General features: G+C 43.8%; 2 protein-coding genes across 7 annotated transcripts in view; one reads left to right on the plus strand and one right to left on the minus strand.

The window, feature by feature from the left end:
- The window catches only part of UPF2 (UPF2 regulator of nonsense mediated mRNA decay), a 192,021-nt gene that overhangs the window by 145,271 nt on the left and 21,134 nt on the right, over positions 1–25,616 (plus strand). The gene's annotated exons all lie outside the window — the stretch shown is intronic.
- PROSER2 (proline and serine rich 2) overlaps positions 5,944–25,616 on the minus strand; it is a 32,103-nt gene continuing 12,430 nt past the window's right edge. For both annotated transcript variants that reach the window (XM_038402312.2, XM_043498596.1), the window contains exons 2-4: positions 22,057–22,284; positions 10,796–11,048; positions 5,944–9,569 (exon numbers count right to left, since the gene is read on the minus strand). In XM_038402312.2, coding sequence (XP_038258240.1) covers positions 8,563–9,569; positions 10,796–11,048; positions 22,057–22,191 — 1,395 coding nt within the window. In that variant the 5' untranslated portion in view covers positions 22,192–22,284 and the 3' untranslated portion in view covers positions 5,944–8,562. The remainder of the gene's footprint in view (positions 9,570–10,795; positions 11,049–22,056; positions 22,285–25,616) is intronic.

Genomic DNA, 25,616 nt, shown 5'->3' on the forward strand with positions numbered 1-25,616 from the left:
GAGCCGGGCCTCCGTACCCTGAATATTGCTGGAGCACGGCACCATGGGCTCATATAACTTGCCACCGGTTGGTAAAATGGGTCTGATAACCACCTGTGTTGTTCCCATCCTTCACTGCCTCTGTTAATTGAGGGTCTAAGCCCCCTTTCCTTGAAGGTTTCAGAATAGCAGCCGTGTTAGTCTGTATTTGCAAAAAGAAAAGGAGTACTTGCGGCACCTTAGCGACTAACAAATTTATTTGAGCATAAGCTTTCGTGAGCTACAGCTCACTTCATCGGATGCATTCGGTGGAAAATATAGTGGGGAGATTTATATACACACACTGAGAACATGAAACAATGGGTGTTACCATACACACTGTAAGGACAGCGATCACTTAAGATGAGCTATTACCAGCAGGAAGGCGGGGGGGAAAGGAAGAAAACCTTGATTATCACCATAAAAGGTTTTCTTCCTTCCCCCCCCCCACCCCCGCTGATAATAGCTCATCTTAAGTGATCACTGTCCTTACAGTGTGTATGGTAACACCCATTGTTTCATGTTCTCAGTGTGTGTATATAAATCTCCCCACTGTATTTTCTACCGAATGCATCCGATGAAGTGAGCTGTAGCTCACGAAAGCTTATGCTCAAATAAATTTGTTAGTCGCTAAGGTGCCGCAAGTACTCCTTTTCTTTCTTCCTTGAAGGCAATACTTTAATTCCTATTGGCCACAGGGGGCAGGCTAGAGCCATTGCACCATATCAGCACTGTGCATGACTCTTCATGGGACCCCCGCCCCGCCCCCCACAAAAATGCAGGCCTTTGTCTGGAGTTGCTTACGCTATGAAGTCAACATAAGCAAAGTGAGACAGTGTAGGAGCCCAAGTACATGTCACTGCAGAAATCCTTATTATGGCTATAATGCGCTGCTTTCTCTACTATGCTAGGGTGTGTTTGAAACGAAGACTGGGGTGGAAGCCAGCCATGGAGGACCCAGTCCAGTGAAGAAGATCATTTGGATCATACTGATATAAAGAGTGTAGAGCTCAAAATTACCCTAGGCGGTTGTTATAAAGCAGCATAAGTGCACTGGAGTTCAGTGGGGCTCTGGTAGTTGCAACAGCTGAATGCCCAGCTCATAATTTCCTTGATATTTGTCTGCTAGGGATGAGGAAAGGAGGAAGCTAGTCCCACCAATTGTTGGTGGTTGCTTTTCTCAGTATCTATCCTGCCATTGAATTTTTCTACTTTAAATGAAAAGTCACTTTTTCCCCATGGCCTGACAACTGCTTTGCTAGGAGAAGCAAATGTGATTATTTCTTTAAGCGCTCTCTTTTGGGAAGATGTGGGAGGGAAAAGTTGACATGGGATAGCAAAAGTAGTACAGCTGCTGGTGTGATTTGATTTTTTTATGGCAGATACTCAGTATTGTTGCCCTTTTTGACCCAAGCAACTATTCAAATTTCAGGGCCTGAGGGATGTTTCTGGTGGAAGTAGAAATAGATGGAAGCTGGTATGCAGCATAACTTCGATGCCAGCTTGTTGGTTGTAAGTTCCTTATGAAGTAGGGTCACAAATTTTGGTTAGAGGTATTCCTGCAGGTTTCATCACATGACAATTTTTAATTAAAGAGTAATCTTTTATTCCTGGAGATTCCAAGACAATCCTGGAGCAGTGGCAACCTTGTAAAGTCCTGCTCATCTGAGCACACGAGGAACCAAGAACAAAGCAAGCCATTTAAACTAACAGGCCCAAGGCTCATTAGCAAACATCCAAAAGCTCTCTCTCTCGTTAGCTTTTCCAGCATCACACTGTGCTCAAAGGCTAGTGCTTGGCTTTCTTGCCTCTGTCACTTTTTCTGGGTGTGTTTGTTCTCTTTCTCATAACACCCCACTCTTGGTCACAGTACCCAGTGGAAGCCCCCACCCCCTTGGTCCTAGTTTCTGGGCAGACCCTACTAGACTCCATGTGTACGCATGCACACACAGGTGCATCCATTTACCTATCTTAAATGAAGGGCATGTTCACCTCTCAATTTGAGCAACGTTTTAACTCAACCCCAACAAGATTTCATCCAGCTCATAACAGTAAATTTCATCTGTGCACCAGAAAGATCAGGCTATAATGCCACTCTCAGCTGAAAATTAAGGTAGGAATCTTTATCAACTTTCAGTGCCCACAGAACTCTGAGCTGCTGCTGTTGACAACAGCCCAGTGCCCCTAGTGAATTAGATACAGTGCAACTGTGCTGGGAAAGGGAGATGAGGTAAAGAGAATTAACACTGAGATAGGCTAGTACTCAACATTAAAATAAAGTTCTGATTTAAAATGGTTCAAGAAAAAATGTTAACGATTTGGACAAAAAAAAAAGGTTTATTTAAACTTATCATAAAGTGACAGGAGACTGTGGAAAAATGATGTCTTCATTCATGCTTCATCAGCCACTAGATCCCAAACACAGCCGTTAAATATGGTCTCACAGCTGCATCCATGCCCCTGTAGTGTTTCTAGTGTAGATATAGAATAGCCGGGTTGGAAGGGACCTCAGGAGGTCATCTAGTCCAACCCCCTGCTAAAGCAGGGCCAACCCCAACTAAATCATCCCAGCCAGGGATCAACCTACCTTTGTCAAGCCTGACCTTAAAAACTTCTAAGGAAGGAAGTTCCATGGCTTCTGTAGGTAACCCATTCCAGTGCTTCACCACCCTCCTAGTGAAAAAGTTTTTCCGAACATCCAGCCTAAACCTCCCACATTGCAACTTGAGACCATTGCTCATTGTTTGCTCATCTGCTACCACTGAGAACAGTCTAGATCCATCCTCTTTGGAGACCCCCTTTCAGGTAGCTGAAAGCAGCTATCAAATCCCCCCTCATTCTTCTCTTCCGCAGACTAAACAATCCCAGTTCCCTCAGCCTCTCCCCATAAGTTGTGTGTTCCAGCCCCCGAATCATTTTTGTTGCCCTCTGCTGGACTCTTTCCAATTTTTCCACATCCTTCTTGTAGCGTGGGGCCCAAAACTGGACACAGTATTCCAGAAGAGGCTTCACCAACGTCAAATAGAGGGGAATGATCACATCCCTCAATTAACTCGACATAGCCTGAATTAAACTGATGCCAGTTATAAAGTCCCATTACGCTGCTGGAGCATAAAGGGGGAGTTAGGCCTTGTCAACATACAAAAGTTGTATCAGTGTAATGAAGCTTATAGCAGTATAGCTATTCCCACACAGGAAGAGAAATAAGCTATACTCCTGGAAGCATTTTTATACTAGTATAATTGCATGCACTCTAGGGATTGTACCAGTGTAACTTTAAAGAAAAAACAAAACAAAACACCCTTAACAAACATAGTTATACCTGTACAAAATCTGTGTGCAGGCCAGGCCTTAAAGCAGGGGTTTGCGAGCTGTCAGCCTTCACCCTAAACCCCGCTTTGCATCCTGTATTTATAATGGTGTTAAATATATTTTAAAAAACCCCTATTTTTAATTTATAAAGGGAGGGGGTCACACTCAGAGGTTTGCTATGTGAAAGGGGTCACTAGTACAAAAGTTTGAGAACCACTGCCTTAAAGCATAAGTGAGGCTTGGTTTACATCTAAAACTTAAGTCGACCGAGCTCCCTTGCTCAGGATTTGAAAAATTCACAGCCTGAGAGACCCAGCTAAGCCAAACTAAGCCCCACAGTAGAGATTGCTGGGTTGACAGAAGAACTCTTCTGTCTACCTAGCTACTGCCTCTTGGAGAAGTGGATTTACTGCAGTGCCAGAAGACCCCCCTCCATCGCTGTAGTGAGGGCCTACAGTACAGCCGCAGCGTTTCTAGCATGAACACACCCGAAGGCTTAGCCCCTTTAACACAGACACTTGATGCATAGCCTGGGTTTTCAATAGTCCCCTATAACCATACAATTAAAATGTCAAGGCCAAAATAAATGCATCAGGCACTCTACATAGACTGAATCACACAAATAAGTGGCCTGATTTTCAGTCGTGCTGTAAACCAGCATTTCCCACAAGCTTTGATGTGAGCATAGGGTGACCAGATGTCCCGATTTTATAGGGACAGTCTGGATATTTGGGGCTTTTTCTTATATAGGTTTCTATTATCCCCCACTTCCTGTCCTGATTTTTCACACTTGCTGTCTGGTCACCCTATGTGAGCGGCGGATGCATGGCACCTGTGCAAATGAGAGAACTGGTTTAGGCATCTAAACACGGAGATGGGGGCCCCACTTTAGACACCCATATTTGACATTCTTGGCTATGGAATCAATCTGAAAAGAAATTTCAAATAAAAGCTTCAGCTTTAAGCTTAACACTAATAGAACCTCATTTTTTAAAGAAGTTGACTTTAACCCTTTTATTCAACCCCAGAGACTCTAACCTTGGCTGGAGATGCAACTTTAAAGTTTTGCCAGAAAATTATCATTCCTGCATTTATTGATATACAAGTATCCAAGGGAAAGGGAAGAGAAACAGTTAAAAAAAAAGCAATTAGGAAGAGCACTGAGCATATTACTGTACAAATCTTCCATACAGAAACTCTGTCCTGCATGAGGAGAAAAACGAAGACACCCTCTTCTAGGTATACTCCTTCAGGGTTATGCTTGCTTCCTACAACACAGGCAGCACATACCTGCAGACATGGAGATGTTGCGAGGAGTTTATACAGGAAACATTACCACCACCCCTCTTTAGGACGTTTTTACAATAGCAAAGCGGTAGGGAAAGGTGATGACTTCTGCTTGCTCACTACAATACACAAAGGGTGCTGGTCTGGCCCAAAGGATATTACCTCAAAGGCAAGGATGCAAATTATCTCCTTATGAAGTGAGTGCTACCTTTTGAATGCACAGCATTGTTTTCTTTACATTTGTGGATCTCTGAGTACTAGAACTGGGAGGAGACAGGGAAGACTTAATTCATGTCAGCAGTTTAAGGAGACAACTTATGCCTGCCAATTGTGGGGGGGGGGGGGGGAGAAGAGGCCCCGAGCGAAGGCAGCTGGCTTCAGCCCCAGGGTCAATATGTGTAAGCATGCTCAATACAAGCCAAGCAGCAAATCGGGGGGATAGAGAAGGGGGGCACATGACCCTGGAGGCCCCTCCACGCATCCCCCACTGCACCTAAAATTTAGATCAACCTAGCTCCTTACCCCTGTGGTAGTTATAGCTAAGTCAACAGAAGAATTCCTCTGTCAACTTAACTGCCATCACATGGAGAGGTGGATTAACTTCAGTGACAGAAATCCCTTCTATTGCTTTAGGATGCATCTCAAGCACAGGTGGCAGAGCTGGAGCGGTGACATTGTAGCCCCTGTAGGTTAGGCATGGCCTCAGTCATTTCATCTGAGAAAGAAAGGAGTCACGGGCTGTTGGATGATAAAGGAAGCCTTTGCAAGGGAAAAAACAACAACTCCTCCACTTTCCATCCACTACTGGTCATTGGGTTTTATCCTAGTTAGTTTAATCAGCTGATTCATTATGGTTTTGAGAGCACATTTATGTAAGACAAATTACCACCTTAAAATAAAACCTCCAACATTTACATACACAGAAACATGATATACAAACATAGTTTGCATTAATATACAAGTTATTTCATTAGCAGCTATCATAACTTCACATAGAGAGCATGGCTTTACTTTCTACAGTTTTAGGCACACTGGAAAGGTTTTAATCAATGGTGTAATGGGTATGTTAGCATACCCAAATAAATACACTGGCCCACACACCCTCAGTTGCTGTATTTTTAGAATTATGCCAGTTCACACCAGCTGAGGATTCAACCCTAATTGAAGAATGAAAGGACAAGGTAACACTGAAGATTTTGTGATCTCTTATATACCTTCTAGATAAGAAAAACCTTATCCAATTTTAAATGTTATGATTTTACTAATATACTGAAATTCAGCTTCACTCAAAGATAGATTTGGGTAAAACAATGTTTGTTTTTTTTAAATTGTTAGAGGGTGATCTCACCTGTTAAAAAATTGAAGCACAAGATCAATACTTTTCAAAGTAGCAGCTGTGTTAGTCTGTATTCATTTTGGTTTTTTCCACCAAATGCATCCAATGAAGTGAGCTGTAGCTCACAAAAGCTTATGCTCTAATAAATTTGTTAGTGTCTAAGGTGCCACAAGTACTCCTTTTCTTTTTAAGATCAATACTTGTTACTGTTGAGAGAAATGTGATAAAATGTAAAAATGGTTTATATAGGTTTGGCATTTGTAGTGTTTCTTTACTAGGATTCAAAAGTTTGATGCATAAAAGCTGTGGAACACTTCAATTTGATTTGCTTGTAGAAAAAGTAGTATTTGAAATAAAAAATGGTTAAGATTATACGTTTAATGCATTAGCAATGCATTACCCACACTTAGGCTTATATTCAGGACAGCACTTAAGTCCCAAGCACATGCTTAAATACAGTCCTGAATTGGGACCAGATTCTCAGATCCAGCAAAGCACTTAAATACATGCTGAAAGTTCAGCATGCAAGTAGTCTCATTTGCTTCAGTGGATCTAGTCATGTATTGAACTAAGCACATGCTTAAGTGCTTTGCTTGCTTGAAGAATAGTCAGTCTATTTCAAAATTACTTACAACATCTGCTACAACAGGGAACACGATTTCAAATCCAAGTATTAAAAGTCTGAAGAAATAATCCCTCATTTAAATAATAAAACCAGCCAGATTCCATAACCTATGCAATCAATTATAAAAACTGATTAAATACTATTTAAAAAAATGAGTTTATAACTTATGAGGCAGGTAAACTATTATGAAAAGATTTTCCTTCACAAAAGCTTCATTTATAAATTCTACTCAGAAAAAGTGTTGCTTAAAAACTTTCCATCAAGGAAATACAGAAACATTTATCACAGTTGTCAGAAACTTTATAATAGAGGGTGTGTTAGTCTCCATTGTAACCACACCTCTTATTTTCCAAGATTTATAACTCAGCCATTTAAAAAAAGGAAAAGAAAAAAAATGCTACAGGCTACATTAAAAAAAAAAAAGTGCGTGCGTGTGTGTGTGTGAGGGAGACTGGGTTTATCTTTCCCTTTAGGAGAAATTAAAAGTTTTGGGCCTCTTACAAATGTACAAAAATAAAGATGAGTAAATAGATTCAGATACTTTGTCATTAGATTCCAAACAAGCTTCTATTCTTAAAGTATTTTGGGATACGTATGGAAGGAGAAAATGAGTTATTTTGTTTAGGAAGAGTAACTTTGCCATATGGGACATAAATCTCTTCTAAAATTTAAAAAATAAATATTTTCACACCACTTTTAAACTGTCTGTCTGCTGGGCACAGGAAAGTGGCAACTGGACAGAGTTTTGGAAGTCTTCATGTGTTGGAAAATACAAGTGCCTTTAATTCTGTTTAACGTACAAGGATTCTGGTTATAACTTTGGTGGTGCGTTAGCAGGGTAAGCTGATTTTTGCAAAGAAACGTACATTTCTGAATTGGGAATTATTAGGGCTCTCACACTATAGGGATGAGCATAGAAAAGACTCAGAAAAAACAGTTGTCAGTTAATAAAAGTAACAGTACTGAGCCACAGCTGCTCAGTGGAGTAGAACTATTGTTTCAGAGCAATGAGGTTTCCTCCACTGAACTCTTGTTTAAAGTAAGACATTAAACACAAGGTTCTCATTCTGGGTACAAAGTTAACTTGTTCCTATGGCTTCTCTGGTCATCATTTCTTGTAGGAAACTAAACCTTTATACGATTGTCAAGTTACTCTTTGGTTGTCAGAGGAACACAATGAACACATTGCATGTATCCTTAAGAGCTAGCAGATGCCTTTCACTGTACACCCAGTAGGTCACTAAACGCTCAAGAAGCACCTGCTTAGGAGGAGAGGTGTCGTTCAAATAGAGTGGCAGAACAATGCAGTTACCCACTGCAAGCCTGGACCTCCATGTCCAAGAGAAGGCCAAACAAGAAGCCACCCTCTGTGCAGAGGCACAAGTCAGACGTGTTTGAGCTGAGATTTTGGGAAGAGTGAGGATTAGGAAGATCCCAACACCTGTTATGTCTCGATGTGGGCAGAGCTGGGTAATAAAATATGATAGGAAAGAAAGAAAGTCATAGAATTTTGTCACATAGGTTGAAGACTTCACTTATATCACACACACACCCCCACTCACCCACCCCTATCTGTTTTTTGGCTTCAGAATGGTACAGCATAAGGAAAATCCTCCATTTGATTTGTCATCTACATACATTAAAAAAAATACTGCACAGAACACTTCATTAACGCAATGCCCTCTGCTACATCCAGGACTTTAGAAAGAAAAAAAAAAAGTCTTCACAAGTCACTGAACATCAGACAGGTAACTTGGTGGGATGTAGTGTTGAACCCACTGCAGACTCTCTGGGGTGCCATTCTTGGTGTGAAGATAGTGAGTCCCTGCAATTGCACAGTATTTAGTACCTCCTTGGGCTGCAGGAGCAGAGAACTGCCCTTTGTTCTCCCAGTTTCCTTATAAACCTGATTCTGTTTGACTACTCCAACACAAAGCCAATCCATTCGCTTGCCCCCAGGTGTCAGGATTGTCCCCTCAGATTTTCACTTTGTCTCTTTCAGCAGCCCCAGTTTCCGAAGAGCCTCTTTCCTGGCTTCTTCTGTTGAGCCTCGGCCGGAAAACTGTACTGTTATGCCCTGGGGTCGAAATCCCGAAGGTCTAGGCAGTGAGCCTGATCTCTTTCTCATATCCAGATTTAAATCGGGCTGCCCATGGTCATAAAAGTTTTTGGCAACATTCTGTTGAGCAACCTTGTCACTGGTGAGAGCTGTGTCTGGTTTGAACTTCATGGTCTTGCCCATAGGAAGGAAAGGGCTGGGATCGCATTTTAAGGTTGTGTGGCTATTTTGATACCCATTAAAAACAGTCTCTCCCTGTTCTTCCTGAAAGTCCTGTATCTTCTGCGTGTTTGGGGCAGGATATTGTTGGACCAGACTTGGCCTTCCCTTCACCAGGCCTAGTTTAGTCAGAGCGTCGTATCGTATTTGCTCAGAAGTTAGATCTCTTAATGAGGAGCTTCTGTTGCGAACCAAGAGCTCATTCTTCTGCCACCTCTCTTCTATTTCAGCTGTCCCAAAGGCTGCTCCGTTCATGTTGGCCAGCACCTGGGCCTTGCGCACCTGCACATTGACTGCTGCCTTAGAGATAGTTTGGTTGAATTCTTTCCCACCTGCATTGGTTATGTTGATATTACTTGGAAACCGGTAGGATTTGGGTCCAGGCAGTGGAGGGTGCTTAGGGGCTGGGAAACAGTCTCCATTCTGCACTGGGGCTTTCCTCGTCTCCATAGGCTTCTCCTCCTTGGGGGAAGTGGGAGAGCATGTCCTGGTCTCATCTTGCTTCTCAGACATTTTCTGAGCCAAGATAAGTGGAGTGGGGATGGCATGATGAAGCTTGGGGTGCTGCACTGGGCATGGAGCAAGAACTCTCTCATCGCTCATCAATGGAGGAGCTGAAGGCTGGCTTGGGGGAGCATTGGGAGGTGGAATCTTCTCAGGCAGCTCATTGCTCTCTGGTTTAGGACCATCTGTTCTCCTGGCAGTCTCTGAAACTTAAAAAAAAACAACCAAATGGAATCTCATTAGGTCCTTGCAGAGAGTAGAACACAAGGCTTCCTCTCACAAGTATTGGCCTCTCCTACCACAACTCCCACTAGTCCCCACCTTTTCACTTGAATAAAAAGTTGGAACTTGAGTAGCTTAATGTCTCCTCTGGCAACAAACTAATGCCTCCACTTAGACACCGTCTGTGATGGGTTTGATACAATCCTTCCTTCTGCTAATCCATTATTCCCATACCTGCTAGATGTATGTGCAGTGTTTCAACAGCCTTCTCCATTTCCTCTATTGCTTGCATTTGTGCCCTTTCTTGGTTACTGTGACCAGAGGGCAAAGAGACACGTTTAAAACCCAAGTAGCACATTTGCTAATGGGCAAGTCCTCTTCTTCTGCAGAGAGTCTGAGGAAACTGGCTGTGTGTAGGGATCAGGAGGCCATGCTCCATGGGCGCCACATACCCATGTGGTGGGGTTTGGTCAGTGAAGCCACATTCCTCTAAGCCCTCATGGTGGCTCCACTACCATCAATTCACAAGAGGACTGTCCACAGAAGAGTGGGCTAGAGGTGGGTAAAGAAACGGGTGCATGAACAAGTATACTTGTTACAGTCATTGTCATGCATTTCATTCCTATTGCTCATTGGAACAACTTCATGATACTTCTATTTTGTTAGTGCCCTGGTGTTTCGGGGCAGGGGGCAGAAATTAATAATGTTGAGCTACTAAGCCAGATGGGTGGTACTCAGACAACCTATGCCTGCTGGAAGGGGGTGGGGAAGCAATCCCAAAACAGCTCAAGTCACGCCCCCTCAAGGAGTCCCCCCCTCGGAATGTAGTGCACCCCCTCCCTCCTCCTGGAAAGCAGAGGTCCCTCCCTGCAGCTTCCAGCTGATTCTCCTGCCTCTGTCTCTCCCGCTGGCTCAGCTGCCTCCCAGGAAGGGGTGGCCAGGCTGCACCATGTGACCGAGCAATCGGGGGGGGGGGGGAAGAGAAGCACATGACCCAGCATGTCCCACTCCATGCATCACCTCTGGTGGTACCGGCACACAAACTTCCCCTACAACAGGGAAGGACATGGCAAAAAATCTGCTTTTTAAAAAGTATGCTTCAACAAATTCAGAACAAGAGGTATGTCGGTACTGAAAAGACTTAGAACTTCTGTATCCTGAGTAATAACAGATTTGCTTCAATGTACATATACAAGAAGTGGTCACATTTTACCTGGTGTTACTTCTCTGTTCAGAGTACACTTGTGATCACTGTTCTCAAGGGTTGATTGCACCAAGTCAATGATATCTTCAGATTCTGAATGGCTGGAAACATTTTCGTCCGTTGATCTTGGGGAGTGACAGTGAATACCGCTGTCATGTAGGACCTGTTTTTCCAAGTCATCATCTAAAGAATCAATCGTTTCTTCAAAAAACCGGAGAACATCCTTCTCCTCATGGGTCAGATATTGGAGACTCTCATCATCCTACAGTTAGAGAAAAGAGAGTCAAAGTGAAGACAACAACAAATGCTAGTTGTCTAGGATTTTGCAAAGACTGGCTAACTGTGAAAATAGAACACAAATGCAGCACCTGTTTTAAAGAAAAAAGCAGGATTCTAACAATTACTATCTTACCAGATTTCAGAGTAGCAGCCGTGTTAGTCTGTATTCGCAAAAAGAAAAGGAGTACTTGTGGCACCTTAGAGACTAACAAATTTATTAGAGCATAAGCTTTCGTGAGCTTAGATGCATCCGATGAAGTGAGCTGTAGCTCACGAAAGCTTATGCTCTAATAAATTTGTTAGTCTCTAAGGTGCCACAAGTACTCCTTTTCTTTTATCTTACCAGAAACTTTCAACCTTAATAAATTAAATACTAAGGGGGAGAAAAAGCTTACATAGCTACAACACCATGGTTTAGGCAGTATGGCTTGATAGAGCATACGTCTTGACTGGAAAGTTTTTGATTTTTTGGTAGAACTACAAAACTATTAGAAACAAAGGATGAAATAGCCACTGCTGTAATACCCTATTTTAGCAGAGTGTATTAAACAAAATAAATCTCACTTGCTCTGGTTGAGAATGGATACTACACAGTATAGGCTTCTGTTTTCACAAATGTTCAGTGTTTGAGTGTCTGATGTAAGACAGGCTAAAGTGTGTGATTTTCAGAAGAGCTAAGTACCCGCCCCTTTTTCCATGTCATATTGGGCTTCCAAAATAGTCATTTTGGTCACTATTGAGTTGGGGGGGAAAGAAGAAGATTGGAGTACAGCGATGTGCAGATAGACAGATATCCATGATAAACCAACTACCTACAAATTATAAATACCAAGGATGAAGAGGAATTTGAGAATTTAAAAAAAAAATCAAAGAAATTGGGAAATTTAGAATAAACATCAGGAAATGCTTCCTGGCAGCAGAGGGGCCAGCTAGGCAGGTTTTGTCCAGAAGGGAATAATCCTGCATGAGTGGGGAAATAGACTGGATGATCCACGAAGTCACTTAGTCTTCCCTGATTCACAGCTCTCGACTAACCTGATCCCAATAATACTGCTACGAGTAGCAATACATGAACTCTTCTCACACTGCATCCAATGAAGTGAGCTGTAGCTCACGAAAGCTTATGCTCAAATAAATTTGTTAGTCTCTAAGATGCCACAAGTACTCCTTTTCTTTTTTGCGAATACAGACTAACACAGCTGCTACTCTGAAACTCCTCTCACTCCTGCCTCATGGGAAGCACCCTCTTTTCCATGAGTAGAAGGATGACAAATAGTGACTAGTAAGGAGTTTTGTTATGAGACAATGGGTGTGGGAAAGACATTTCCCAACAGCTTTGCAGACAGTGTATGCAAGCACCCTGTTCTAGTAGCAATGAGAGGCAAGTGTAGGTTTGCTTCTTTTTCTAGATTACACTTCTCTCATCCAGTGTGTAAACACGAGAATGGCTAGCAGCTGCTGGCTGCGAACGGGGAATCAGGCAGGGAGTCAAGATACAAGTTCCATTTCCATCTCTGCTTTTAGCTTGTTGCATGGCCTGACAAGCCAGACATGTGTAGCTCTACCAATGCAAAACCCTAGAGGAAACACAGTTTACACCAAGGCAATGTAACCTGTGCCAAACCAGAGTAAGCTGTGCTGATCAAGCTGTGCTGGGGTAAATAAGTGTTTGACAAAACCGTGCACTGGTGCAGATACGCCAGTGGCTAAAATCCTGGTGCAGGCAAAGCCTTTGCCTCCGTGCTCCAGTCATTAAAATGGGGACAGTGTTGCTGACCTACCTTCACTGAACACTATCGTCTGTAGATGAAAAGTACTAGGTGACTGGCAATAAGCCTTAAAGCACTCAGTAGTGTGAGTGGGTTTGCGATTTAAATAACCACCGTGTGGGTGTGAAGGTAAATGCTTTAGGGCTCATAATTAGCTTTATAATCCCAAGCAGCCAATGGAACTCCGCCCCACCACTGATTACATTTCAGCTTGGAAGCCACCTTTGGGTCTTCAGAGCAAAAAACCCACTTGCAAAAAAACCAGCCTGGTCAGTATTGGTTGAGCTCCAATCTGTGCAAGCTTTCTAATAAATATGAGAGAAGTCTTGGGTTGTTTTTGCAAACACAAGAAAGTTTGTGATGTTGATGCATTCCCTGAGAGCCAGCTGTATTGCTGGCAGAGTAAATGTTGCCAGACGGGTACGAGCAAAGCACTGGCACCCATATGCCACACACTAATTGTATAACCTGAAGCATACTCCTGACAGACTGGGTGAAACGATCTAGTGACAGCAACTGCTGTGTGTCACACTGTATGGAGTGGCTCACAACCGTGAGTACCTACCTCAGGGTGGACTGTCAAAAAGAGGGCAGGCACCCCAAACTGGTGGCATGTTCTATAATTAGATTTCACCAAGCCAGTAACAAACGTGAACTCCTCGATCACTATAACAGTCTTACCAGGTTGTCACAGACAGTCCCCTTAGATTTCAGAGTAGTAGCCGTGTTAGTCTGTATTCGCAAAAAGAAAAAGGAGTACTTGTGGCACCTTAAAGACTAACAAATTTATTAGAGCATAAGCTTTCGTGAGCTCTCCTATCTTGGCACCCAGGCAAGCTGGACTTAGTGATAAATGGTCACCAGAAAATTCACACCATATTCAGGTTGCTTCCAGTCCCAAGAGACCAGTCACTTACCCCAGATCAATTGGTACTCTAAATCTTACACCAAAGACAATACCTGTAGCCAAACCTATAATAAGCTAACTCGTTTATTTTCCATAGTTAATAAATCTTTACAGGTTAAAGCAAGCAAAAATATAGCGAGTTGCAATCTAAATCCTAAGAGTGACAGAGTTGTAGTGATCTGTCAATTCAAAGTGTCTTTCAGGGCAGACCCAGGAAGTGACCCCTGGGGATCTCTGTCTTTAGTTTGGGGTCTCTGGCCCTGTGACAGTTCAAGCAGCAAAGAGAAGGACAATATTCCTTTGCTTATTGCCATCATTCAGCTTCCCAATCCATACAGAATGAGCTTCCTTGCACACAGCATTGCCAAGAGAAAAGGAGTACTTGTGGCACCTTAGAGACTAACAAATTTATTAGAGCATAAGCTTTCGTGAGCTACAGCTCACTTCATCGGATGCATTGCCAAGGTGTGACAGGGCCATTAACCAATCCTTTGTACTTCAATGTTCCTTCATTGCCCATCTGATTTTGCTATTTCTTCTGGATGGGCGGTGGAAAAAACCCAACCCCATACACTCCCTATCTGAGTTCATAAGTTCAGAGCAGACATTTTCAAAGTTATAAAGCAAAACTTACATATTTCCTTTTAGCATGGAATATAGACATTATGAATAAGACCGTAGAATGTTTGTAAGTTGCTGCATGAATTAGAGTCTAAACACTAAATACATTCTTAAGACTAATACCTATTGAGCAACTAACACAAGTGAACTGGTCTGGTCTCCAGCTACGAGTTTGTCAGTTCTTAGCAAAAGCCTGGAGCCTTGGCAAGAGCTGGCACCCGCATTACACTGTAGTTAAGTATCTCCATTCTAGCCCCATTTTTAGTTGCTTGTCTAAAGCACCGATTTTTTGGGCTGATGTTTTCAAAGGGTGGTTTCTGCCTTATGGCAGGATTGGGTTTTAAGTATGAGTAAAAATTTTTCAGCTACAGTTTAAAAAAAGAAAAAAAGTCTCCCATTTAAAAACAAAATCCACCCCCCCCATCAACAAACAAAAAACAAAAACAAAAAACCCCAACAAACCAACAAAAAAAAAAAAAAAAAAACACACCCCATCACTGTGCCGTGCCCTCCCCTTTCCTCTCCCCCTGCAAAAAGCCCCCACCCATTGAGTTGAAATACCTGGTTGGGGGGTGAATAGGGAAATAGCCCTGACTGTGCAATATGTTAACCCTGCAATGCAGGATCAAGGCCTTAGCATATGAACATTGGTTTGCTTTAGACAGAGGACAGGTCTACACTAAAATGTTAAGACAACTCAGCTACATCGCTCAGGGGTGTGAAAAATCCACCCTGAGTGACATGGTTAAACTGACCTAATCCCCCACTGTAGACAGAGTTCTCCGTCAACCTAGCTACCGCCTCTCAGCAAGGGGTACTGAGTGCAGTCAGCCAGCGTGAGAAGCGGCTCAGCCCCGCCCAGGCCTGGCTACCAGGGCCCAGAGAGCTGGAAGTGCTGGGGGATGGGGAGAGAGGCACAGCAGAAGGACAGAGGGGCCTATGCAGCAGCCCTGGACCAGGCCCAGGGCGGAAACGTCACTGGGGAAGGGGCTGGGAGTAAGGTCCTTCTGCTCAGCCGGAGGCAGGAGCCTTGCCCATGCCCCTCCCCCTGTTGTGATGTCCACGAGAGTGTGGGAACTCCAGAGAGACACTGATGCAGTGAGTTGGGCTGAGGCCAGCCAGCCAGCCCAGCCCAGCGGCACGTGCTCCTGGTCCCGTGGCCCCAGCCCCCAGCAACCAGCAGGATTGACTGCCCTGGCCCAGGGAGGTGGGGCTGAAAGGTTCCTACCAGAAACAACAGGTGGGGCAGTCACATGGCCCACCCTTCACATTGTGCCCCCCCCCCCCCCAGTATCATCAGGCCCAAGTCTATGTTCACAGCCATTTTTTTCTTTCCTCAACCAAAAGTGTCTCTCTGCAACGGTCACCCAAGTAGTCAGTTTCTCATGGGAATGATGAGAAAGCAGCTACGGAGAAACCATGGTCTTTTGGTTAGGGCACTGAGATGGGGTTCAGGAGACCCCTGAAGTCCAGATTCCAGCCCTGCCACAGTTTTATGCTAAAAGAAAAGGAGTACTTGTGGCACCTTGGAGACTAACAAATTTATTAGAGCATAAGCTTTCGTGAGCTATCCTCAAGTGAAATGGGGATATTTCCCTGCCACAGAGGTGTCATGAGAATAACTCCATTGGTGTTCAAGCTGCTCAGATACTATGGGGATAATGTGTATGTCAGTACTGTGGGACAACACTGCTCTCAGAGCAGTGACAGCTTGTGAACGGCTATTGCTTCATGCATCCGATGAAGTGAGCTGTAGCTCACGAAAGCTTATGCTCAAATAAATTTGTTAGTCTCTAAGGTTCCATAAGTACTCCTTTTCTTTATTGCTTACATTATCTGTCTCTGTACTTCCATGGTGTAATTTGAGGAATTACAAGCTATCACTGCTCTAACAGCACTGCTGTCTTTCCAAATGCTCTTCTGCATTCTTCAAATTATACTGAAAGCTTCAGAAAAAGGGGAGGAATTTTATTACAGTAGGTGTTGGTCGTGCCAACTATAACTAAGGTTACAAAACCTGTTCCCATTATAACCTTATTTTCCACATAGTCAAAACATTCACCTCTTTTGGGGCTTATTTTCCCACTCTCTCTTGCTGCCTGAAAAATAATTTGTTTTTGGAAAGTTTAAGCAGAACCCCTGCAACTCCTTTTGATACTGGAAAGCAAAGAGGGCAGGGAGGGAAGTGAATTTTCTTGCTCTAAAGAAAAAGCTACTGTCAAAGGACAGCTAAAGTTTGAAAACTGAAATATTTAGTCTTAAAGCTGTTGCCTGTGAAGGAAGAAATTTGGATTATAAGCAAAATAAGATGGGTATGTTCAGTTGGCATCTAATATATTAGAACTTAATGCACATTTGCCCTGTTTGGCATGAGCAGCGTGTACGCTACTGGAATATTTTTTGTAATGGAAAGTTTGTGTTCCAGTGAGCAAATTCTCTTCTACCCTGTCCAGAAAAGTTACTTTAATATTAAGGACTGGCGAATATATTACAGCCATGGACCCAGTATTGCATATCCCATGATTTTATTAAATCTGAAAATTTTGCTACATTGTAAGTTTAGGTAAAGTTAAGCTCTACAAATGGATTGGGGGAGAGGGTAAAATTCTGTGTTTACGGTGCTTGATTTCTGTTCAAATTTTAAGTACGCTTAAGTAAGTGTTGAAAGCCATCCCTGCAATCACAACATTGGATCTGTAAAGCTCTCTGTTTGGTCTTTTTTTGTGTCAATAACTAAGGCCACAGTGACTTGTGCAACCCTTGTATTTTAAATTAGGTAGTAAAGTATGATCTATTGACCCTTTAATATAAGGGATTTATTTTCATTTTCATTGCTTAGCATTAACTCTTAGTAGAATTAAAGAGGTGCTTCAGAACAAGAATGATTAGTTATTTCCATGTATGATTGTGTGAAGAGATTCTAATTCTACATATACATTTAGGACTATAGACCATGAACAGGTATTTTACAAAGAACAGAAATACTGGAAAAATTCAGGTTTCAGAGTAGCAGCCGTGTTAGTCTGTATTCGCAAAAAGAAAAGGAGTACTTGTGGCACCTTAGAGACTAACAAATTTATTTGAGCATAAGCTTTCGTGAGCTACAGCTCACTTCATCCGATGAAGTGAGCTGTAGCTCACGAAAGCTTATGCTCTAATAAATTTGTTAGTCTCTAAGGTGCCACAAGTACTCCTTTTCTTTTTGGAAAAATTCAGTGATTGAGGATCATCTCAATAGACTGGAAATAGCGTCATAGGACTGCTTAATCTTATCTAACATACTACCTACATTCAGCATGGTGGAGTCAAGAGTGTCATGGGGTATTATTGTGATCAGTCCACTGTAAATTCACATTAACAAGGAATAGTTGTAGTAGAATCAAGTCTGCAATTCTTGACTAACACCCTTATCTTCTAAAACCTTATTGCTGAGTAACCTCCTTGGTTTAATGGAGAAGTTGGAGAAGCCTGGGTGCAACTAAGGTTAAGTGGGTACTAGTGCAAAGGGAAGGCCTGAGATTGGCGTGTATGGAATTGCTTCACACAATCTGATGTTACAATGCAAGAATAGGAATGGGGAGGAATGCAGCTGCTCACTACCCAGTGCCTGATGCAGCTGTGCATTCCTGATTACAGTTGGCTTGTTCTGAGCAAGGAGTCCTCCACCACACGAGTCTGCATGATAGCAGTGCCAACACAGGGGGAACAGCGCAACTGTGCAAATTGTCCTTGTCCTGCTGCCATAGTGCACCGGTCATTGTTTAGGTAGCACGTCTGCCATTGGCTGTGGGTGAACCATGAGCTTGGGGAGGATAGCCCCTGGCCGGCCTGCCCCTCATGGAGCCCAGAGGGCCCCGCCCCCCATCAGCCCCATGCTGCCAGAGTTCCCTCCCCCCCACCCCTGGAGCATTGGGCAGCGTGGTCCCCAGTCCAAGACCCAGAACGGCAGGTGGGCAGGCAGCGTGGCGCCCCACCCCAGGCCTAGAGTGCCAGACATGCAGGCAGCTGAGCATGGCCCCCAGCCCCAACACGAGGGGGGCAGGCAACATGGTGCCCAGCACTGGAGCAGCAGCCAGCGCGGACCCCAACCCCGAGTGCCAGGCGGGCGGATGGCATGAGCATTTGGTTAAAACCTATTCCCAAAAATAGCAGCTAACCCGGGCATAACTGGAAGAGTCTAACCCAACCTAGAACCAAACTAGCAGGACACAGTAGGGTCCATTGCATTTGTTTATGTATGAAGGCTACACACAGTGCCCAAGAGCAGTAAGTATTTAACAGGACACAGGGTAATCAGCACGGGAAGGAGGTCCTCTCAGTAGCCGTCACTAGTACAATCTCAATACCATAATTCAGCGCCAGCACAACTCACCTGAGACATGCTCGAGCACGCACTGTATGGTTTCAGGAAATGACACTACTGCACTGATATGCTATTCCCACCTAGAAATGACTCCAGTTACTCACAGCTGGATTTAGAAAGAGAACAATCATGGGCAGCGGGTATAATAGGTCAGAGGAGGCTCTGCCCGCCCTGGTGCTGCCACTGCCGCCAGACCTCATCGTGGGGTTTCGTGAGGAGGAAGTTTTGGCTTTATTATGCCCCATGCAGGTTCCAGGGTGGCTGAGGAGGTAGTATGTGCTAAGCAGTTTACCAGGTTCATTAGTAATCTCCCTGGACTCCTGAATCCAGGAAGCTGAGTAACAAATACCAGCCTCCTCAGCCACCTCAGAACCTGCATGGGGCATAACAAAAGTGTCTTTGGGACAAGAGGTTTTTACCCAGGGCAGCTTGGAGTCTGGGGAGGCACGGCAGGGCTGAGGCCGGCGGTGTGGGACTCCTCTGAGCAGGATGGGGGGAGGGCTCGGGGCTTTGGCCAGTCCAGGGCTCCTTTGGTTTATGTGGGGAGCGCTCAGGGCTCCTCTGGGTGGGGGGGGGGGGGTATCTTCAGCTCTGGCCATGGGGTGGGGGGCAGACAAAAACGGCTAGCCTCCCTAAAGGGGGGCTCCACCTGTCACCTATGACTACAATTACAAAATTAAAGCACTGAAAAAGAAAGCCTTGCTGCTTAAGCCCACAAAACCTTTGTTTTTGGTCTTAAGATGCTGATGCATAAACTGATACTTGAAAAAGTCCAGGGCCTCATTTTATCCCCAGCAAGATTCAAATATACAGTCTTAAACTGCTCAGCCTGGATTCAACTGCACTTGTTTCATCAGCTGTGTAAAAGAGATGACCAAGAACAGGAGCCCTTGCCCCAAATGAAAGGGAGCATGCTCTAAATTTAAAGCATGGGATTAGGAATTGAGATTCTTGAGAAGAACGGAGTATTTCAGTTTACCCACCCTTTTAGAGCCATGCAAGTGATTCCATGCATGGGGAAGGCGCAGTCATCTTTCACTCCGCTGAGAATGTTTTAGCAGATCAGAGACTATCAGGGTTGGAAGGGACCTCAGGAGGTCATCTAGTCCAACCCCCTGCTCAAAGCAGGGCCAATCCCCAACTAAATCATCCCAGCCAGGGCTTTGTCAAGCCTGACCTTAAAAACCTCAAAGGAAGGAGATTCTGATATGAATGCTCAACTTTTGTTTAGACACTGGCAGAATGTCACTTTTCATGCTCACAGATCTGTGTGCAAACTTACCTCCTTGAATAATGTGACCTTTTACAGTTCTGAAATAAATGGACATGGGCTAGATCACTTTTAAATGAAACTTACATTTTGGTTTTTGATGCTAACCCTTAAGTGCCTGTTATTAAGTGGTTAGGCAAATTCCACTCCAAAACACACAGCATGGATACAGGTACCATTAAAAATAGCTTTTTCTAGTCAACATAAGAGTATGCTGTGCTTTAAAGAATGTATTGTATCTAAATGGATTAGATCAAAGCATTAAATTGCAGACAGCTGCATCATATTTCCAAGCCTTCCTCTACATAATATGCTAAAGTGACAATAGGCTGCTGGCAAGAATTAATTCTTACACATGGGCCTTGTGTACACTTAGAATTTAAGTCTCTCCTCCAAATGCTAGCAGTGGTACAGTTTCACAGTTGCAGCCCTGGGGTAGACAGTTTGCAGTTGTGTTTAAGCTACCACATCAGCCAGACTGGCTCTGATCAGCGAGCATATGCTAGAGTTAGTTCAATTGTTTGCACATGCTATTGTTTTCCTGTGTGTTTGTTTCAATTTCATAGAGATCTCTCATCCAAAGGTTGCACCTGCTCACTGGATGGAGTTTAGACACCTAGAGATATGAAGGGCCCTTTCCTTGTAACCAGCTGGGGAAAAGTAAATAAATCTCAAGCGATACTTTCACTTTGAATCCTCTGAAGCCCTGCAAAGCAAAAGTGACCCTGACTCCCTGTGTTATGTATCTAGATAAACAGAAACTCATTAATGCAGACAAAGAAGTTCTTAGAAACCTTTAAACTTAATGATCAGTCTACCTTGTAGTAGCTAAAGATTGCGACTTATAATTGCTGAGATATGTTAAGATGTAGTGATGGAATGTTTTGACTGTTGTGTTTCATTTCCCAAAACCTGCCACTGACTTTGGGGGCCCAGCCTGAGACCTGCTGCTGTGGGTGCTCAGTGCTTTTGAGAGACAGACATTGCCCGTGTTATTGCCTTCTCAGCAGCAATGACTGCATGGCTGGCGTGTGAGACCTCTCCCCCCCTTCAGGGAAACTAACCATGTGGCCCCACTCTTTGCACCTAAGGCCCTGCTCCTGCCCCCCATCTGCTGGAGCCCCAAGTGCCCACCATGCCTCCCCTCCTGCCCACCCCCCTGCACCAGGCTGCCAGCCAGGTGGCAGCGGAACCGAGCTCCTGCAGACTTGGGCACCAGCATGGGGGAAGAGGGTGCAGTATGAGCAGGGCCAGGGCTCGTCTTAGGGAAGGCTTAGCCTCCCCGGCCTATTATACCCACCGCCCATGAATGACTCAAGTGTGAAAGGACCTCATCGCTTCCCTCACCCCTCCGGCAACAATGCTTGAATAGTGAAGTGAACAGTCCGAGTCATTCTAATTGGAGGATACAAGGCTCATGCCTCTCACACTCAGCGATTACTCATGTGCCATTTTAATGGCCACACACATGCATTTATGTGAAGACAGCTATGTTTATGGTGATGTATTCATTACACACCAAATTATATTATGGCTGAGTGAGTGGCAGAGCCTTTATGTAGCTAGTGACAAGTAAGGGCCTAATCTAATAGGAAACAGAACACAAGAGATGTCTGCAATCAAGCACTAAGTACCTTACTGAAGGTTATTCTCAAAGCTGCCCTGCTTTGGGAAGAGGGTAAACATCTCCAATTTCTTTTGTTCAAAGGACTGGTCTGTGTCTAGAACGAGTCAATGGCGATTCCAAATCCGTGGTGGTAAAATGCATGTGAACAGAATAGGAAAGTTTACAATGTGATTTGATCTAGCAACGTAGTCTTGCTTATTCCAGTTTTGTGAAGGAAATAAAATAAGGCATTCCACAAGCTATGGCCTGCGTCATAGGCAGAAAGTCAGACTAAAGGAGCAAAATGGTTACTTTTGGCCTTAACATTTATGTAGCGCTATAAACAAAATCAATAATACAGGACTCAAGTCAGTTGAACTTAACATTTAAAAAAAACTGCACGATGCAAAGAAAGCTAAGGTAGGTTAGGTCATTTAGCTAGACTGAGCACTTACCAAGGTAAAATTTCTGCACCTAGAGTTGCTGCTTTGACTCTCCAAGCTCCCACTTCTTTCAAAGCTCTCGAGTCTGCACTTTGGTGAGATTTCAGATGCCATTTCTGAAAAGTCCAACATCAAATTTCTCGGCATCCCACCCCAAAGAAAGATTGTTCCAAAGCAAGTTTGTTAGGCAGTGTAGAAAGTGGTCAATGCCTTATGTGCAGCTGCTCACCATGTTCATCTCTGAAAGTAGAAGAGAATTGTGTTAGTTTAGATTTGATTTTTAATCTATTTAAATGGCTGGGAGGGTAAACTGAAGATCTTGAAGTCTGTAATCAGGAAAAATCTTTTAATCACTTTGTAGGAGACCAGGGTATTTCCATCAACCAACTACAACTTAAAGTGCAGTTCTAATCTAAAAGGGGACTTTAAAAACACATGGAATAGAGGGGCTACATGTCCATCTCAGTGACTTCCAGATCAGATGGGCTGTTTATCAGTGTGGACGTTACATAACTACCATACATAACTCAGTCTGGGATCTGACAATCAGGCTGGGTTTTCTGTTATTAGTATTATCACACATCATTACTACTGGTAACGAGATTCTGCATGCCAAATTATTAAGCCTTCAGTGACCTCTGTGCAACCCCATTACCGCCAATGGACTTGATGGGAACAATTATTTTTTATTAAGATGCATAAGAGGAATGAAATCCAGTTCCATCTCTTAGCTCTGCAGGGTTGACTCATTTGTCACTCATGTGAGCAGATCCAATCTCGATTACATTCAAGGAACCCATCTGTGGAATAAGAGGGTACCATTTTTATAGTCACATTTCAGAGTGAAATTGCACTTTAAACCTTAAAGCGCCTCTGGCTCTAACTCAATTTCATTCACTGTCTTGCAGAAAGACGTTTATTCCTTTGGAGAAACCAGGCTTATTGAAATAAAAAAACCCCATAAACAAGTATTTACTGATGCACAAGAGCTTTCAAACGATCACAGGTTTCAGTTCTGCAGTATCTGGCTGATAAGCATTAGAACTAGTTGTAAAGCTTTGAAGGAAGCTAACCCCTCCGCCCCAATGTTTTCTTCTGTCCCAGACATTAACATGAAGATAAGAGCATCCTCTAGAGACAGCGCTCACTAACAGCATGAGACACTTCCCCACCCTACCTGCCCATCTCATCTCAAACATCCAAATGCATCAAATAGCATGATTTACTGAGAAGGAACACCACACACTTTTCTGATGCACCGTCTTTTTCCACCACACATTTCCCAGTCACGGGCAATATTTAAATATTCTGTAGAGAAGTGTTTCCCAAATGTGGACACCACTTGTGCAGGGAAAGCCCCTGGCGGGCCGAGCTGGTTTGTTTACCTGCCATGTCTGCAGGTTTGTCCGATCGCAGCTCCCACTGTCCTCGGTTCTCTGTGCCCAGCCCATGGGGGCTGGGGGAAGTGGTGTCCAGTAAGTCCCTTGGCCCGCGCTGCTTCCCACAGCCCCCATTGGCCTGGAGCAGTGAACCGCAGCCAGTGGGAGCCGCAATCGGCCAAACCTGCAGATGCAGCAGGTAAAGAAACTGTCCAGGCCTGCCAGGAGCTTTCCCTGCACAAGCGGTCCCAAGTTTGGGAAACACTGCTGTAGAGTGGTAGCAATTCCTCAGTACACTGGGGTCATGGGCTGGTGTCTAGTGCCACCAACCATCACATTTGTTACGTTAGAGCCCAGGGGACCATTGAGAATGGGGTCCTACTGTGCCGGACTCAGTACAAACAAAGAATGAGACAGTCCCTGACCTGAAGAACTTACAGTCTCATAGTTTGACTCCTTAGGGGCAACACAAGTGGGAGGTGGGGATCCCTATTTGCACTTCCAGTTCAACTGGATTATTTCTCCTCTCTCACCCTACCTCTCAGAAACCACTGACTATTTTTGCTTCTTAATCAGCTGATTAACATGTCACATCAGTACAACAGCACTATCAATATTCTGTAACAATTCCATTCTTCGGGTCACTTCATCCTGGCAGAATGCTATGATATACCAAAAGGTATGTATGAATGTTGGTCTTAGCTATGCCATCACTCCAATATTTGTCTTCTGGGAAGACTCCCACACAACGTAGCTAGGCTGCAATCCAGCAAATTCTAGGAATACAATCCAAAGTAAACAGAGCCGTGGATTTCCACCCCACTGAACCATGCTAAAATAGGAAAGAGCTGCTCCTGCAAGCAACAATAAATCTAACAGTTATGATTTACTCTGGAAACTTTAATAAAAGCCACCTATCCATTGGAATGAACACTACCTACTTGGCCCTCTTCTTGTGCCCACCTCTTGCTGTAATTTGCAAGAGTAAGTAAGTATAGTAACAACTATGTAAGTACACTCCCAGAATTACTGTTTCATACAGGTATACTGTGAAAACTATGACAAAGGTTACAAGGCAGGCACATTTGTAATACTGCTGCAGCTGCCAGTGTTTTCATTTCTGCTTCTGCAGGCACCAGAGATATGCCATGGCAGAAGGATGTCAAATTCAAACAAAAAGAAAAGGAGTACTTATGGCACCTTAGAGACTAACAAATTTATTTGAGCATGAGCTTTTGTGAGCTACAGCTCACTTCATCGAATGCATCAGATGAAGTGAGCTGTAGCTCACGAAAGCTTATGCTCAAATAAATTTGTTAGTCTCTAAGGTGCCACAAGGCCTCATTTTCTTTTTACGAATACAGACTAACACGGCTGCTACTCTGAAACCTGTCAAAAATTCAAACAAGCAGCATGAAGGACGAATGCATCCTGTGTCATTACCTGGATTCCTCAGCTCTATCTTCAGAGTAAGCACTGGGACACAGCACTAGACTGTTCACATGGCAGCAGCATTTGGTGAAAGGTAACAACACTATGGGTTAAAAGCTTGGCTCTGCTGAAGTCCATTGGAGAACTCTCATTGACTTCAACAGGGCAAGGATTTAATCCATTGTCTTTAAAGACACTGCTTATAAGTAAGGGAGGTTGTCGAAGGCACAAATGCCCAACTCTTACCACAACTCCATGAAAGTGGAACGCTTACCTCCCATTTGTGCCTTTGAACATCTCCTTGTAACGTTCATCTAGGAGTCTTGGGTTGAATGTACTGAAACACCACATTTGTTCCATAGTGTCTTTCAGTGAGACCCAGGTTTTTTAAGGTTTGGTGTCCTAACCCTAAAGCTTCTTGCTGAACTTTTCACACATATACCCCCAATTTTCACAATGGTGCCCCATTTGTGACAACGGGTCACCAAGTTCATTGTCTGTCTAAAAATTTTCATGACTCACATTACCAGGGCATCTCACCAAAGATCGCCTCCACAAGTTTAAACAAACCTAACCTAACCAGGAGGAGGAGGGAGAACTATTTGACCCAAGAGTCCTGTCCTGCTCCCACTGAAGTCAACTGCAAAAGGGTCCAGGACTGAGTCCTCAGTGGGGTATTCTTTGCACCTGAAAAAGAACACTCAGATCCAATGCTAATAAGAACTCCGTGTAACAACAGTAGTGAACAGCTTCAATTCCAAC

The sequence above is a fragment of the Dermochelys coriacea genome, chromosome 1, assembly GCF_009764565.3.
Source record: "Dermochelys coriacea isolate rDerCor1 chromosome 1, rDerCor1.pri.v4, whole genome shotgun sequence".
Classification (NCBI taxonomy): domain Eukaryota; kingdom Metazoa; phylum Chordata; order Testudines; family Dermochelyidae; genus Dermochelys; species Dermochelys coriacea.